The following is an 18,115-nucleotide window of genomic DNA, read 5'->3' as shown; positions in this document are numbered from 1 at the left end:
TTAAGACATCATAAAAGCAGCAGGTAGAAAAGCATCTCCCATCAGCTTTAGGGCTGAATTTGAGGGGTCGATGGTGGATAGGGTGTGCTTCCATGAAGAACCAAGCCATGAGGCAAGTGTATATGCCCATGGACTGCATGGTGCTGGCTTCCACGATGTAGTCCAAGGGCACATACCCTCACGCCAGGGATCTCTGCAGATAGCCAGGACATCAGACTGAGTGGCGGGTGCACGGTGAGACACACAAAGGAGAAACACAAAACAAGCACAAACACAACAGTTGAGACAGTTCAGATGCTAGGGAACGATTTGTGCACAATGTGGAATATGCTGCAAAGCAAAGTGCAGAATATTTGGAAAGGTGGCTCAGTAAGTGAGAGAGTGAGGGGACGAGAATGCCTCCTTAAGACAGCAGGGCCTCATATGGAGCTTAAACAGGAAATTCCAGCCGGTGGGGGCGGGGGGACGCTTCTGAGCTGCTGAGGGGAGCTGATAAAGAACCTTTATTGGAACGCAACATAAAAATCACTGTTTGTGTCACTGAGCATGTGTTGCTTTGTTTGTGTACCTAGAGGGTGTGTGTTTGCATGCGAAGGCTTATCAACGGCCAGTCTTTCAATAAGTGTCTGTGTACGGTAATACAATGTTTACATTACAAGTAAAGGCTCCTAAGTTTAGCAAACCATTAATAGAGGCACACACAGGATTCAGTGAGCATGTATGAATCTGTTCATGTATGCAGAGGTGCACATGAGTTTTTGCATCTCCATGCACATACATAATCTTCTGCACAACATGCTAACAGCACACAATACCAATGGTTTGAAACCCTGACTTTAAGAACATTTGGTGTGTTTTAACCTGGACTTACAGTCTTGTTTTCTAAAGTACAAAATAAAAGGGGGATAAAGCTGTAAGGCTTACTGCTTTGCCCACAAGAATACTCTCAGGTCCTGTCAAAGCAGATGGGTTAATATTTCAGACTGATCAATCGTATTTAAGAATCACATTTAAAGGAAAGAAGTTTGGTTAACTTACCCGAACGCCTTTAGGCCCAACTGGTCCTATAGGCCCTGGTAAACCCTGAAAAACAAAGAGAGGAACTTCATTTCAGTGATTTAACAATTTCGTATTTAAACCTATTTTTTACACGAATACATTTTAAATGTGTGTTTTTGTTGTGTAAAGTGATGGCATTAAAACACAGATGTGTTTAAGAATACAATTTACACTCATAAAATAAGCTGTTTCTGCAAACACATTTTAACATGCACATTATTGATTCAAGATAAAAATTGAACTCATTTATTTTAGTACTTTTATGTTGTATGTATGTTCTAAATCCCCTCTAGAGAGTATTTACTTCAATATTTCCCTTAGTCAGCTGTTCAACATAACCTAATTCCACTTGGCCCTCTGCCCTTACTGTGGCTCTGACTATAACTGTACCAGTCACAGCAGAGGATTTACTGCACCTGCCTGCCAGGATAACCTTTGGCACCTGGGCTTCCGACTGGACCTTGCTCTCCCTGCAGGGAACAGAGAGAGAGAGAGAGAGAGAGAGAGAGAGAGAGAAAGAGAGAGAGAGAGAGAGAGGGAGTAAAGAGGGGAGAGAAGGAGAGGGAGTGATCAAAATTAAAGTAGCACAACACACAGGCCTGCCATTCTGCACAGTAGCAGTCAGTTTCATAGGGGGGGAAGGAGCAGAGGTGAGGTTAAAAATGTAAAATAAGTAGATGGATGTGTTTGCCTGACATAGAAAGTGGCCTTTGTATTTAAAATTCCAGTGTGGTTAGTATGTGTTTCAGTAAGTGTGTGTAGTTTATTGCAAAGGAATCTCCTTCTCTGCTTTTGGAAAAGATCATATTTGAGCTTTATGAAGATATACTGTAAAGTGTTGGATGATATACATGTGTAAGTGTGACTATCCATTTATTATCTATGGTTGTATTAGATCAGTAGCAAAACATTTACACTTGAATATGAAGGCCTGGTTTTTTGTTATATGCAGGTCTGACAAAGTTGCATGCATGCAAATCCCTTCTTACTATCATCATTACTATACTGTATCACATACCAAACATGCTTTACCCACTGCTGTGCAGTTTACATAATGTCTCACTTACTGAGTACACTGACAATAGACGTGGGTATGATGATAAAATTGAATACAATCCTACGATTTCACTGTATAGCAATGTTTTCATATCAAATTAAATACACCATGATAAAGACGTGTATCCATAGAGAGAGTTTAAGGAAGTTTATCGGGATGTTTTACGAAGTAATAGCATCATATAATACTGTAAAAAAACTAAAAAAATATCAAATATAATCTTGAGGATATACATTTCAGTGTACAGAAGTTTGATTTGACTTCTATAGTTTTAAAGTGGGGTAACTTTTAATGTGTTGAAAGTGTATGTAAAGTATATCTTGATTGTAAGGGTTATTTGTTTTGATTGGCGCTGTATGAATAAAACCTGATTAAATAAAGTGTAAGGCAGCTTGAATTAAAGCACTTTACTTAAGTACATGTAAAACAGGATTGGTAGTTATGCCTGTAAATGTATAGAGTTAATGCACTTGGTTCCATTCCATCCCCACATTAGAGCCAGTCTCTGCCCATGTACTTATTGTTAATGCTTTAACACTTGTTGGATGTGGCCTGTGTCCTCGAACAGAATTGACGCCAATTAAGAGTTTTGCTTATGTATGCTTGTGTGAGAGTTAGCACAGCACACACACAAGGTGGGTTGTGTCCAGAATTCAAGAAGCAAGTTCGAGCGTTCGTTATAACTTCCTTTGACACACTCCGGCGTGCAGCCATGCACACTGCGTGCCTTTTGCCTCTTGGATAAATATAGAGCACAATGCAGCCAGCTAGAAGCAGACAAGAAGCAAGGCCTTCTTTAACCAGCCAGCAGCGAGGAGAGGCTCTGACTTTGGTCCACGGTGTATTACAGTAACAGAGAGTCATCAACACTCTCTGCACACCAGCTGGCCTTTGCTCCCAATAGCCTCAACATAGTCCGCTCTGCCAAACAGTTGTGCTTATTACCCCATCCCGTGTGCTACGGGGGATTCTGACTCAAGGCTGAAGTCAGCATCATCATCGTCTGTGGGAACGACGGGGGCGTTTGAGGATGGACAGTGGGAGGACGTGAGGGTGGGAGAGAAAAAATGACTGGGATTAGTAGTACAGGAACTCCCTGCACTGGTGACGTCACTTCAAGAACAGGGACCTTTCTAAAACTGTGTGACAATGATGAGTCTGTTCCACTCTGCTTTCTATGACTAAGGCCTTTACTTAATGAAAACAGTAGTATGACCCAGCCCAGCTGAAAATAGCCCTGGATGCTCCATACTTAAAATAGTCTTTTTGGGCCTGGACCAAACAGCCAAAGTCATGTCTCCACCCTCTTGTAGCAGTGTCTAAAAAAAGTTAATTGAATCGATATCGTCAGTTTGAGGAAGAAGGAATGATAAAGGGACAGTATTAAAGGCCAATAATATTCGATTTAAGAGATGCTGAATGTTCAAAGACAATATCTTGGAAAGAAGTAAAACAAAGATTTTTTTTCTTCATATCTGCCGTGTTATGGCCGAGAGTGTGTCACTGTTGACCTAGTTGGCTTACGCCTGCTTCTCTTCCCTCTATTTTCTCTGTCTTTGGCATCACTTTCTGACATCCTGGAGAGCATTGCTGCAGTGCAGCACTTTGGCCAGATGTCAGTCCTCACCAGTACTTCAAAACAGGCTAATCTAATCTGGCGACCCTGAGTTATACACTGTGGACACACAGTAACAAACGCTAACAGAAACCAACAGGCAATTACACAACAGACTGAGGGGATGATGACCGAGCTCTTAAAGAATGAGATGAGAATATTGTGCATTGTCATTGTTAAGTCCCTGATTGTTGACATGAAGACACAAGGACAATATTAACATATTCTTGGAGGAAAATGCATGAAGTGCAGGTGATTGGGTGTGCATCAGGTACTTATAATATCAACATTACAACTTGAAAAGAGATGGAAGATTTGGAAATATGGACGTTTGAGGAACAGCAAAAACACAAGAGAGTGATATTTGGTATTAGAGTTTTACAGCAAAGAAAAAGGTGAAAAATAAAGTGGACAAAATACTTACAGACTCTCCAGGGAGTCCAGGTGGACCAGGGTAACCTTTCTGCCCCTTAGATACAAGAGAAAGTAGAAGTGAGTTCAATGATTTAATAAAGGAGTTATGAAAGAAAACATAAACTCTATAAAAGTCTTCAGAAGAAGAAAATCTATCAAGCATGTGGGATTGACAAGTGGAGTTTTGTGCAAAGCAAAATATGCACGTCAACGCTTACAACACAGGAGGGAGAGTTCCATGCCATATTGAATGAATCAATCTGCCTTTTTTCTCAGGGAATAAGACTTTCCACTGGCAGAGAAGTGGTGCTGGGAAAGGCTGTGCCAGGATAATGCCATGTTGAACGATATAAATGCTTTCCTGTTTGAGTCAGATAGCATGGCCCTCCCTCCGCCTGCAGAGCAAGAATACAACACTGCACACAGCCTGACATAGTGCCTGTCTTCAGTTCTGCTGACTCCAGCAATACGGACCCCCAACAAAGAGCAGAGGGAATCTAAATCAAAGATGGGAAGACATGCCTTTTGAGACCACAGTTTGATAGAGCGAGACAGCAGGAGAGAAGGAAAGGAAGAAGGGAGAAAAAACAAAACACAAACAGAAGGGCAAAGAAAGGAAAGACTCCTGATGGCCCGCTTTCCTAAACCACAGCTTCTTAATGCCAAGCCAAGACTCCCCCGAGTTCCTGTAAAACCTTCCTTTAGCCCTGCAGGAGAAGAGAAGACAGCAGCCTTCTTCTCATTATGTTACATGATCACTCCCACTGGCTTAAACCTTTAAACCAGCACTTTAAAGTGCCATTGTCAGCACTGTACTCCATGTTCAGTCCTCAAATAGGTACAGCAACTGTGTCAACAATGTACTTGTTTTCCAGTATTAAAGTTAAAATAAAACACACACATTTCTTTATTTTAGGTTGCCTTTTTATAACAGATGTAATAAAAAAATCCAAGCCCTTTTTTTTTTTGAGAACTTCAGCAGTTGCGCATCATAACATGACCACTAGGCGGAGACGCTTAGTTCTGGGATGAAAATACTGTATATGAGTAATACAATTAAAAACAAACAGATGTGTCACCAGGTGCTGACAGACCACAGCCATAAAACGCCAACACAAGCAGAAATGTGTGTGTTTTCCATACTTTTATGAAAGCTCTATTGGTAAGCAGTGTTGTGGAGAGAACAGGGATGGATGCACTTGCTGACACATGGCGCCCGCGTCTGACCTTTCAAAACTTTCCTTCTTAAATAGTATTGCCTGTTGGACAATACTGTGTTGATGAATTTGTGTTTTTCCGGCTTGGCCCAAATGCATCTTAATTGGAATATCCATCTGTTGCTTTTTTAGTTTGAGTTCGTTCCTACAGTCATTGCATTCAATTACACATACATATAGGTGCATGCAAGCTAACACAGGCAGAGGAACACACACACACACACACACACACACACACACACACACACACACACACACACACACACACACACACACACACACACACACACACACACACACACACACACACACACACACACACACACACAGATTTATGTATTTTGTCATCTTATTACATGGCTTAGCTAGAGCACAAACATGTGCAGTGGTTCCCAAGCTGTGCTGTAAGGCCATAAAGCTACACTTCCACACACACACTCATGCACACTTGTGTACACACACACACACACACATGCTATAGTTCCTTTGCATTAACCAAAGCCTCACAACCTCGGCTAGAAGAGTTCAGATCCTTATCTCACTCATTATAAGCTTGCTAATGAGAGTTGCCATTTCCACTGGGCTGCCTGTGTTTACAATGCCACTTGCTTAACGAGCATGTGGGTTCAATCAGATAAACCCACAGAGTGCTTTTCATTTACAGCAGCTCCCCGGTAGCACCCTCGAAATATTTTTCCCCCCTCATCCTCATCCAACGCCACCAAGCGGATTTAGTCTGAAATAAAATAAAGGACACATTGTGTTCGGCGATGACATGTCGCTCTGTGTACGCTTAACTTTGTGGGTGTTCAAATGAGCACACGCCTCATGTCTGTTAACAACTGTGCACCACAAGTGATGAAATATGTGGGTTCTAGTCTGTCTCCACTGGCCAGTACCCTGGTAGCAAAAATACACCGCTCACCTCATTAATCTCTGCTTTCATCTTTCCACCTCTCACACTCCAAAATTCTGTCTGCAGAATGAAGCCAGATGATCGCTCGGAGCAATCGTCTGGCTTCATGCATGTGCTGCATGTATGGCAGAACATAAACCCTCCACACGGATGTCTGGTGGGGACAAACGAAACAAACAACCTAGACGGACAATTTGGTTGTAATCTACCCGTCGGAAAAACATCCCTCATCCCATCCCTGCATGAACCGCAATCTCAGCAGCATGTTTGCTTGCATGCGTTGCTAGCACAGTGGAAGAAAGAGCAATGATTTGTTGTTTGGCTTGTGGAAAATGCAAAGAAAATGATGGTTGATTTGAATTCCCCCAAATTACGATGATGATGAGCATGTGGAGTTGTTCGTTTGAACAGTGGGCAGGAGCTAAATGTGGAGAGTGTGGTTTAGAGGCGGTCGTGGGGAGCTTCAGATAGATTTATGTCACACAATTAACCGTCTTATATAGTGAAGAAAACGAGAATGATTAATTCACTGTCCAAACCCTGCTGGGAAATTAAAGTAACTGGTTTACTGCCTATTCATAGGTTATTGATGGTGAACTATAAACAATGAACTTGTTTGGTCTATATAAAATCTAACCTATAGGCAATAGTTACTGGGCTGTCCAATTGACGGATTATGGAACGTGTGAAAAGTTCATGCACTTATAGGTATTTATAAGCGTGAATACTAAATAAGCATATAACATTATGTGTGTCCAGTCATATTTTTGCCAGAATAAAGCCTAACAGAGTCTACATTAGTCTGTATGGGTTTGTTGACTGTTGTCTAGCTTCAGGTTTACTCTCTATCATAACTAGTGGGAAATGGTACTGTATACGTCTTTGATCTTGTATTCTACAAAACTTTACACAACTAAATCTCAAACTGAATGTCTAAACCAATTGTTGTTCATTTTAAAAGAACATGTCTTTACAAAAAAAAACTTTTGATACTAAGTTTAGCTAAGTGCACTGATTGTAAGCTCGGTTCTGCATCAAGTCTGTAACATTTCTACACTACACAGAACAAGCACGGAAAAAAAAACAATGATTTTAAAAAAAGTTAAACATTTTTGGAAGTTCACAAATATGCTTTCTTGCCAAGAGCATGACGAGGAGCAATACAACTCCTTATTCTATAAGTGAAGTGTGGTGCCTACAGACAGGAGGCCATTAACTTAGCTTAGCTTAGCTGGGAAAACAGCTAGCCTGGCTCACACCAAAAATGCCTGCTACTTAACAGATTGCATTCCATTTGTTTCATCCGCTTAAACATTCAATGTTTTTGGATTTACAGGGAGTTTTTCTTTGTAGATAACACCTAGGTCCTGTATCTTTTTTATTTTTAGCTAAGCTATGCTAACTGCATCCTGACCCCACTGAAGAATCGTGTTGTCCAAAATGTTTTTGCATCACTATGAACATTTTCAGGAAAACATCCAGATAAGCATATAGACATAGAAGTATTTACCAATCCAGAGCTACAAACCCTGATGACAGAACAGTGAACCAATGAAATATGCAAAATCCCTCAACTAAACCAGAATATGAGAGGATAACTGTAGAGCAAGTCTCACTGGCTTTAAGGGGAAGAGACAGTTATAGTGTGAAAGACAGATGTGTTAAAAGGATAACATAAAGAAAAGGAAAGGAAGATGGAGGTAGTAAGGTGAGACGTGTGGCTTGTTCTGTTATGTGGCCTTGTAGCCGAGGTTTGGCCCTGTGTGAGTCTCCTCTCTATGACCTTGTCTACCATACTGAAAAGCCATTCAGGCTCTGCTTGGTAGAACAAATGTTGTGCAGAGCGGAACATGCTTGGCTTGTCTGACGGTGTAAAATCACACTCTCCCAACACACGTTCAAAGCACCACTGCTTTCCCCATTAAAAGTTTTCCATGGAAAACCAGCAGTCAAATTCCAGAAATCCCAGCTGAAGTGTCAAGCTAAGGCAGATAAAGGGCCAGTGTGTATGTGAGTGTTTGTGTGTGTGTATTTGAGTGTGTGAAAAAGGTGGAAGGAAGAAAAAAAAAGAGAGATGAAAACAGAGGAAAAGCTGCCTTTGTCCCGTTTTCCTAAACCACACGTTCAGAGTAACAAGCCAGGCAAGCGAGACAGAGCAAGTCAAACAGTTAGAGAGGTATGAAGAGGTAGAAACAGCACATGGATGTTTCAGGGTGGCCTGCCTCTTGCATGTGCGGTAATTGCAAAGAAAACCTCCATTGATTTTTAACATTACGTGGCCGTCTGTGAAGAGACCTGCATTAGGACAAGACACGTCTGGGGACTTTCCGCCTGAGCTGACCCGATGAGAAACAGTACAAAACAATACCTGTTCTCAGTCAGTCTGCCCTGCAACTGTACAGTAACAGCTCTGTCATTGAAGGTGTGATGTGTAGACATGTAGGATGTGAGGCACAGCTGACACCTCAGGGAGTTCATTGTACGTTGTTTAACGAGTTAATAAGCGTCTCTCTGGTCGTGCACGGAAAGGAAGCTGACTCCTCGCGGCTTATTTCACAAGTTTCCTCAACAGTCATCATGCCTGTGGTTCATTGAGTAAAACCTGAGGCATGCTGGGATGTTGAGAGAGTTTGTGTTGATGAACTTGCCATGGTAACAGGTTGGAAGAACTGGGGATCTTATGTCATTAACCATTTTCACACAATGGCTATTTTCCTGTTAAGGCCACACAAGGGGTCACTGCTGCTAGAATGATTTACTGCTTCTTTCCAGGTTTGTATACTGAATAAATGTTGGTAATTTTACAAAAAGTTTTAATATCACTGGATCTCAAGATACTTAGCTACTAAAAAAGACAACGTATAGCCAAAATCAGGAGGGAAACCTTTTCACATTTCAAAGCATTAAAGATCTTTGATAACCCATTACACAACAGCTAACATTAGCATGTAAACACTCCCTGGCTAACATCAGTATTTGGAGCACAAAGGGATAGGACGAGTATACACTCTTAGATAACGGTAACGCTAGCAAGCTAACAGTCATTTTAGCTTGGAATTGGTTGAATACTAAAAAAAAAGATATTGTGACTTAGCTATAGTCAGTTAACAAATAACCTGTGATGTTTTTACCTTAAAATATGACCAAACCTCCCTCTGAATCTTTGCTTTCCATTTCTTCTAAGCTGCTAGTCAATCATAAAGCTGTGAAATGTTCACAATTTCTCATATTCCCTTTGATTTTTAACCTGGATCAAAGCAGCACGCATCTTTAGAGTATTTTACCTTCCCTCTCTGAGCGTAACATTGGAAGATAATGGCTGCCCCCATTGTGAATATGCATACATTCTTACTCCTAAAAAGCAGCAACAATGTTCCCTTAGGTAAATTTAAAGAGCATCTGCACTGTTCATCTTGGTGTAGACAGGAAGGGAGTGTAGGTCTGCAGTCACGGTCTCTGTTCCTGCCAGGTGAGCTTACCTTTGTGCTAAACAATAATTTGTGGCTAACCTCAGGGCTGTGTAAGCTGTCGTTCTTGGACTGCTAGTCTCTCACCTGCAGCCCTGATTTTAATGTCACGGTGTAAATTTCTGATAGGTCGTCAAATCACTGCCAGGACTCATTAAGTTTGAGAGAACCCTGTGAATGTTTCCCCCCACCTTTACATTTTCCACTCTGACTGTGTGTGAAAGAGAGAGACAAAGACATACAAATGGACACAGAGACATACACAGAGGAAAGCAGACCCCTAACAAAAGCCATATGTTGAGCTCGAGTTAGTCATCCGACTGGAGTCTGTTACAGTGCACTGGGGCTCAGAGGAAGACAGAGAATACATACAGAGGGGCTTTACACCTCTGCTGAAATACATACAATCTACAGGCTTTATTCAAACATGCAATTGATTCCTCTACTTTGTTCCAAATGCTGCATCAGATCTGTGTGTTACATAACTTCAGGGGGAAATATTTATGAAATATTCTACTTTATCCATGTCTTTTTTGTAAATATTTTTAAAAAACCCAAAGTATTTTACCCATTTGTTCTTACCTACCAAGTCAACACTCTTTAGGCTATATTCTTAACTAAATGATTAGACAATTCCTCTAGATTGCAATCGTCAATCGTCGTGATTGCAGTTGTTTTTTGAATGGATTTTTTCTTTTTAATAAACAGTTATTCTCTCACTTTTAGCCTCCTGACACCGCTTGTCCATCCTGGGGTACAGGTATGCCTACCCAGGCTGTATATCACTGCTTTTTTGAATCATTTTAGAAACATAAACTGACCAAAAAGCCGTCATGCATTCACCAAATCCTAAACATGGACACATCCTTCAAACTTTCCATTGGACTTCAACTCTTGCTTGTTCCAGTCCTTTCTATTAGAATATATGTCCTGCATCTCCTTCCCTAGTCTCATTAATCAATCAAGTTGTGACTTCAGTAACATCTAAGACACTGGTAAGTCTGTGTTTCAGTGCATGATCCCCATCCTCATTTCCCTGATGACAAAACCTTCCCCCCTTCATCCCTCATGACATCCTTCCTGCCAACATTAAGACCCCTCTGAGCTGGATCCAGCAAACACAGATGGAAAAAATGGTGACGACAGCACAAACAAAGACAGAATGATGGAGAGAATTAAGGAGAGAAAGACAAGGGTCTCCACAGAGATCAGTGGGTTTGTGCACAAATACACACAGATACAAAAAAAGCATGACAACAGACACCATCCAACAGCACAGGGATTAGGAAATGGTGACAGTGACTCATGCAGACTTTCTTTTCTGGGATTTCCCTAATTTTTTAAATTTGCAGATGGAAGCACTGTGCTCAATCAAAACATGGATCGGCATGTATTTGAGAAAAGTGACTTCCATTGAATTGGTAGGAATTTGGTTTCCCGAGTATTCAGAAGATTTGGTGGAAGCTTCGCTGTTCTGTCTTACCTTCCTCCCTTCTTGGCCAGCCAGTCCAACCGGGCCAACAATCCCTGAGTCTCCCTTTAAGACAAAGCAAGAATGTCAAAAAAAGCAGTAATGAAACAATGACTGGTTGCACAAATGGCTATCATAAATGTGTCATGAGCTTGCAGCATTTTTAACAAACCAATGCAGCATGTAGGGAATTAAAGACATAATACCTTCACTCCTTTAGGTGCTGGTCCAGGTGAAATGCCAGGGTCTCCTTTTCTCCCCTAATACAAAGCAGAAAAACACAAAGGTGGACTTTGTCAGGGTGAAAAATACCCCGCTGCAATTGAGTGATTTCAATCTCTAAAAGTGTGTGACTAAGACCTGTAATAGCTCAAAAATGTAACGGCCAACACCTTTCATATGGAATAAGGAAAATGTTAATCCTACAAAAGATTGCCATATAAATCACATTCTAGATGTTAGGAAGTTACAAGTAATGGTTAGGATTGAGTTACCATGTGACTGATAAATTCAAAGCACAGATGGTTTTCTTAGCTGCCTTAATTTGGGCTCAGTCCCCCTCCAGTCACACACACACACACACACACACACACACACACACACACACACCAAGCTTCATTGTCATCAGGTAACAATAATGGAGCTCCGGCACATCAAAGCTATGAATCGGAAATTACACTGAGTGCTGACTCCTTCTCTCTCCACGGCCCCCTGCTATTTACAACTTTGTTTCATTTATTAACGATGAAAGAGGAAGGACAGCGGTGCACCCCGGAGACATCAAACACTTCAGAGTCATTCTCTCAACACACCTTCCAGGTAGAAAGAAGCCAGCTCTAAACAACTCTGCTTTAAAAAAAGGGCTTTTCCTTCAATGAGACAACGTTTCAAATGTTTACCTTTTGACTCAAATGTTTACCTTTTGACCTGAGTGCTCTTAAACGTGCCATGTTTATTTACGACATATCTTAGACATACAGTATTTATAAACTACCTTTATTACCGTCATCATTTTTATTTTTACATGAAGGAGGGGGTATGACACAAACCAACAAAGGTCCCTGGTCAATACAATAAGTGCCTTACAATAACAGTTGTCCCTTTAAGACTTATGGCAACTAGTAAAATCCTCATCAAATGCACTTAAAAGTAAAACTACCTATAAATCTCAGTAGTTCAATTGTTGGCAGAGTATGGTGAATTCCTAGAGACTCCAAGAGGTCACTACTCCCAGACAAGAAATAGTCAGACACATAACCCCACATCCCACATCAAACTAAAAACTATCACTTGAACACACAGGTTTTAGATATAAGTAATCCAACAAAGGCATCAGAAGTGGTGTCAAGGGAATTTTGTTACTTTTAAACAAAGCCATGCCAGCTGCCCCCTCTTTTTACTTGACCTGTAGAGGTCAGGGCTCTGGGGATAGTGGAACACAGATGTCATAGATGGTATTTTTAAAATGTGCCCTAAATATAGGTAGTTCTCCTCACTATGTACTCTTAGCACACAGTGCCAGAGGTCAAGGGTGTTTGCTAGGGTACAAATCAGTCTAGAAAAAAGATGCAGAGAATTTGTCTTGAGCCGGGTCACCTCCTGTTCAAGCTTTAAAATTAGACAGATTTATTAGAAGTTCTCACTTTCCGACTCAATGTTTCCCTGGAGCGCCGATAAATCACTTCAAGCCTCCATGGTGTCCAACTACCCTTTACCCTCCCGCTTGAGTTGCAATGGTAGCACAAAGACTTTTTCTTTACACAAAAACATCGTTAAAATTCATACACACTAAAGCAATTCTGGAGTTTAAATCCAATAGATCTGCAATAAGATGGAAAGCTTTCATGACATTTGAGTATAAAATAAATGACAGTCATTGTTTAAGCACACATGTTAAAGTGATGCAGTTATACGGCTCTTAAGTATGAACTGCAGAGGTGTCTGAGTGTCTGAAACTGCCAGGTGTGGCTACACTGCCATGGCCCTGAATCTTCCGCCATAAAGCTCCATTACCCCCAATACTCTTTATGGAATCCAGCTGATTCCTCATCATCCTCAAAGGATTGTTGGTCACATTAGAGGCTATACCAGGTCATAAAGGTGTTATTAAATTAGCCATAGATGCCGATACATAATCAAATTATGTGGAAAAATACATGTTGTACCCGGGTGAAAAAAGAAAGGCTAACTTGAGTAATAGAGTGTGTAAGATACCTTGAGCCCGGATGGACCAGGTCGGCCAGGGTTTCCATGGGGACCAGGGGCGCCCTGTGGAAAAGCCAGAGAGAGAGGAAGACATAATCAAAAGGTGAGCAAGAACTCAATCAATCTTCATGTTGGAATGGAGGTGAGGCAGACTGCGGCTTTGCTACTGTGAATGAGACCACAGAGGGGGATGGGGGGGGGGTCGAGGGCAAAGACTGTCTGGAGAACCTCAGCCTTCGTGCTACTTTAACCTATTTTCCTATACATCAGCTGTGTGTGTGGTGAGGTATTTGGAGTTGGTGTTTGGGGTAGAAGCTTGTGGAAAATGGGGCTCTGTGGGGCTGCTTCACCATATGGAGGTGGTTTTCCTGCCCCCACCCCTTTTGCTCCACACTCAACAAGCCCCCCAAACACACATATGCCAAACATCTTAATGAGTAATGCAGATCATCTTGTATCATAACATTTTGAATTCTTTCTCTGGTGAACGTTTTAGTTTGGCTTGGCTTTTGCTGGGGAAATTAACACAACCTTGTGTGAAAGCAAACAAAGCAAGTTCTACAGTAGCCGCATATTGGTAACATGAACCCTCTCCAGCAGCCCCCATGGGAAGCTTTGCAGAAAACCTTCAAAAAACAGAGAATAATTTTTCACAATTTTTTCCTAAGTTGAAACAGCAGCCATCAGACAAGCACAAAGGTTGTGTCTGTGTGTCTTTCGGCCTCCTCTTTCTGTGAATGACTTTTTCCTTTGGATCTCTGACCTCACTCCTGCCCTCCACGTGGTGCGGCACCCTTGGGCCCCCAACCTACCCTTGCTTTGGGTCAAGGGTCGAGCGAGTCAGAGAGGGCGGAAAAACTGCTTTATGAGCCGGGTTAGCAAGTTTGACTGAGGTGAGTCAAAACAAATCAGGGAATCAGGGGATCAACAAGGGCATAGAGCGCCATCCAGACAGGCGGCTCTCTATATAATCCCACAGGGAAGAAAAAGCTATCTGGAGGTTTGGGCTGGGTTATACAGCGCAACAAAAAGCCCTTTGAGAAAAGTAGAAAAACAGACATACTGGTTGGATGCAGACATGACAACATAAATGCCTTTTACTGTAAGCGCTCTTCCTGTCAGAGGATGCTTTGATGACAGTCATGTCTGAATCACTTCAGACAGAACTTTTCATGAATGACCAGGACATTACTAAGCATTAGTAAAGGTGCTGTTATAACTAATGGACAACCAAAGACTGATAAGACAAAATGCAAAACAGTAAGAAAAGATAAGATAAGATACAATGTGATGAAATTTGTCTTAGACTCGAGAGTGTCAACAAGATGTGATATAATGTCTAGGATAGTGCCTTAAATCTTTTGACTCCACTGGTTACTAAAAGAAGTCTGATTGAATAAAACCAGATGGGACAATGACCCTTCATTTGGTTTTTATTTTTTCACCTCAGTAAACATTTTCAAAAGAAGCGAATGGTCTAAATCACGGATGAAAAGTCATTTTCAAATACTGTTGGGTGTGTACTTTTGAAAATTGACCAATCTAGAATAATATAAGAGAGATAAGTTGTCTTCACAGATGCCTATCAATCAGAAGAGAGGTTGCAATCTGTATCGTTCCTAACATCCTGGTATGGTTGCCTTTGGTAAAAAAAAAAAAAAAAAAAAAAGGGATTGGGACGACCAAGCTGCTGAAAAAGGGGATCAGGAATCAATTGGAGAAGTCACTGCGGTCAAGTCCACTTTTTTGTTAAGTGTATGTGGGAAGCACAAAAAAAAGAGACTTAAACATGCCCATCTGTTTTTAGTTATGTTTTACAAATGAGATATTTTCATTCCAAGGATTCTCAAGTTTTAAAGATGTAGCTTCTTTCCCTCCCACAATCTCTTTTATTCTTTTGGTTTCCGCTGGTGCTCTCTCTCTCTCTCTCTCTCTCTCTCTTGAGACTTACTGTGTCCAGACAGTGCTGTAGTGCCCTGAATAACCTTGAACAAACTAGACATGTTTGAATTACATGCTTCAAAATTAACCCTGTGGTTCACCACAGCCTGGGCAGTACACTGGTGGGCACAGGCTGGCACCCACATTTGGTACCGGGCTCTCCCTTACATGTTGTGTCCCCTTCTCGCACAACAGGTGTCTAATTAGAGAAGAGCAGGGTGGGGTGCACACAAGCTGAGCTATCAAATGAAAAACCACCAACCTCTGAACAGCAATGCAGGGCGTTACTGTGGTTCCTGTGGTAATAATCCTGCTAGCTGCTACAGATTTTAAGTTGGTACTAAACGGTCCAAAGCCAGACGAATGATAGCTCCAAATGTTTCATGTTCTGGAAACATGCATGCTGCCCACTCTGCGGTGTATAAATATCTGTCCTTGAGTCTATACATTTTATATCACCACATGTGCAACTTAAAGCCAAAAAATGTATAGGCACTTATGGATCTTAAACGTGGATCCATGATGTCACTCTCAAGGTTACATTCCCACACTGAATATTCTAGCATGTCCTTTTAATGGGCTTTGCTGTAAACATAGTCCTACTTTCAACACTATCTTGTAAAAGGCAGTTTAAATGTATACACAGCCACCAAATTAAAGATAAAAGAGATTTTGTATGATGCTGTGCCAAATGAGAGCAGAAGGGGCAAATTCTGATAAAACTAACATTAGACCAAGAGCATGTGAAACCACTGGATGTCTTCATAATTAAAGAGCACAGTCTGAAGACACACACTGACTGACACGCACACAGAAGTTCTGCCTCTGAGGATCCAGGACAATATTTCAGTTTATTATAGCAGCAATAGCAGAATGTGCACTCTAATGCCACATAAATTACAGTAAAACTTCTTAATAACTAAAGCAGACAAGGCAAATGAATTAAGCGTCGCTGGGGAAAAAGCCAATAAATGAATTGGCTTCAAAAGCCAACATTTTACGAGCTAAATACATCATGCAGGGTCCAAATTATAAGAAAAAGGAAATAATAAGTAATCCAAAGTATTATTAGGGCAACAATAATCTATTTAGCTCATAATAATCCTGACAAGTTTCAAAATAATGATGGAAACTTGGAGTTACTTTTATGCCAAACATCTTAGACCTGGTTGTAAAAAAGGTATAAAACTGGCCAAACAGGTATTGCAAAAATAATGAACTGAGCTATGGTATGTGATTTTTATTGTCCCTGAGCTTATTACAGTAAAGTTCCAAATGAGAGATCCATATACACAGTTTACTCTGAGGATTATACGGATCCTTAAAAAGGCTGGTGTTACAAAAACAGACTAAGAAGAGCTCAACACCTTTACACATTTGAAAGTTCAATCTAGCTGAAGGTTTCCAGGTTTCTTCATGCAATGTCCATCTGGAATCTGAATTAGCTTTAAGAAGGTGCAGCACGGTGGGGAAAAAGGAGAGGAAGCATGAGGAAAGATGGGCGACAGAGGGTCCCCCCCCCCCCCCCCCCTCAGACAAAGACCCTATTGACCCAGCAGGCTCCAGTTGAAGCAGCCAGTCTTCAGATAGATAAAGGCCTGTGTGCCCCTCGATACATCCACTGCACGTTTCCTCTCACACCCTTCTACCACCGTCCCAAAAAAAACCGAAAGAAGATCTCACCCGGACTATACACGGACACCTAGCAAAGGCTTCTGTACTGACAGTGGTTGCCATAGTGATGGCGTCTCACACTCACATGTGTGGGATCAGAGGTCAAGGTTCATGGGTGGTGCTACAGGGCTTCAATGGTGCTCTGTGTGTCATCATGCAGACTTCCAGTAATCCAAGGATACGGCGGGTCATGCAAAAAAAATGCAAACAGCTCTTTCCGGGACAGGACTTTTGTTTTCTCATCAAGAGATGACGCTAATGATCGAATCACGCTATGCCAACAGTGGAAATGCACCCTATGCAACTTGCAGCGAGGATGCAGATTTGAGTTCATTATTTCAGTGATGAACAAGTGTTTTTCTTTGGCCAAATTGAAATCACATTCTTAGCAGGCTGGGTTTGGGAGAGTTTGGACAACATGTGTTTCTGAGTATGTTTAAGTGTGTGTATATGGCGCTTAGTGTTTGCACACGCATGGCAACAAGCAATTAAACTTGATAAATGCTTTTGTTTACAGGAAAGCTCCATAATCTGTCTCAGTCTTTATATAGGCAGGCCATAAACACAACCACATATGTCTGTGCGGCACGGCGTGGGATTCGCACTTTAGCGTGTGTACATGTTTTTGTGAGTCTGGATGTATGCGTTAAGCAGAATGCCTGTGAGGTCAGAGTCAGACACTGGCAGTATGTTTGCAACTGACCTCTTATTAAAGTGGCATCACAACCAAAGACCTTTACAAGTGTTTTTTTTGTTTTTTTTTATTGAAGAGACTTGTTTTCATTGTGTGTGCTTTGCAAAGCAACCACTTCCACTGACAATGCCACAGGCAGTTCAACAGCTGCTCTGCTTCGGCTGACAAAGGACACGTCTGAGCTGCCAGGATGTAAATCAGTAGAAGGTGATTGGTTGATACATAGTGCTGATGAATGGAGTGTGAGACAGAAGTGTGGCTTTACCAAGGACAAGGTTGAGTTCAACCTTTAATGTCCACCCTGCAACTTACACTGCAGTGCATATAGGTAACTTTGTTCTTTCAATATCTAAGTGAATTTGAGTCATTTCTTTCTTGTCAAACG

At 41.4% G+C, this 18,115-nt stretch overlaps 1 protein-coding gene across 1 annotated transcript in view; it reads right to left on the bottom strand.

Annotated features, from left to right (window-relative positions):
* The window catches only part of col27a1a (collagen, type XXVII, alpha 1a), a 66,555-nt gene that overhangs the window by 32,488 nt on the left and 15,952 nt on the right, over nucleotides 1-18,115 (bottom strand). Inside the window, exons 5-10 of the mRNA XM_061060821.1 lie at nucleotides 13,431-13,484; nucleotides 11,423-11,476; nucleotides 11,229-11,282; nucleotides 4,156-4,200; nucleotides 1,476-1,529; nucleotides 1,039-1,083 (exon numbers count right to left, since the gene is read on the bottom strand). Of these exons, the coding sequence (XP_060916804.1) occupies nucleotides 1,039-1,083; nucleotides 1,476-1,529; nucleotides 4,156-4,200; nucleotides 11,229-11,282; nucleotides 11,423-11,476; nucleotides 13,431-13,484 (306 nt within the window). The remainder of the gene's footprint in view (nucleotides 1-1,038; nucleotides 1,084-1,475; nucleotides 1,530-4,155; nucleotides 4,201-11,228; nucleotides 11,283-11,422; nucleotides 11,477-13,430; nucleotides 13,485-18,115) is intronic.

This window comes from Labrus mixtus, chromosome 17 (assembly GCF_963584025.1).
Source record: "Labrus mixtus chromosome 17, fLabMix1.1, whole genome shotgun sequence".
In the NCBI taxonomy this organism is placed as follows: Eukaryota; Metazoa; Chordata; class Actinopteri; order Labriformes; family Labridae; genus Labrus; species Labrus mixtus.
This window is presented reverse-complemented; position numbering and strand designations above follow the sequence as displayed.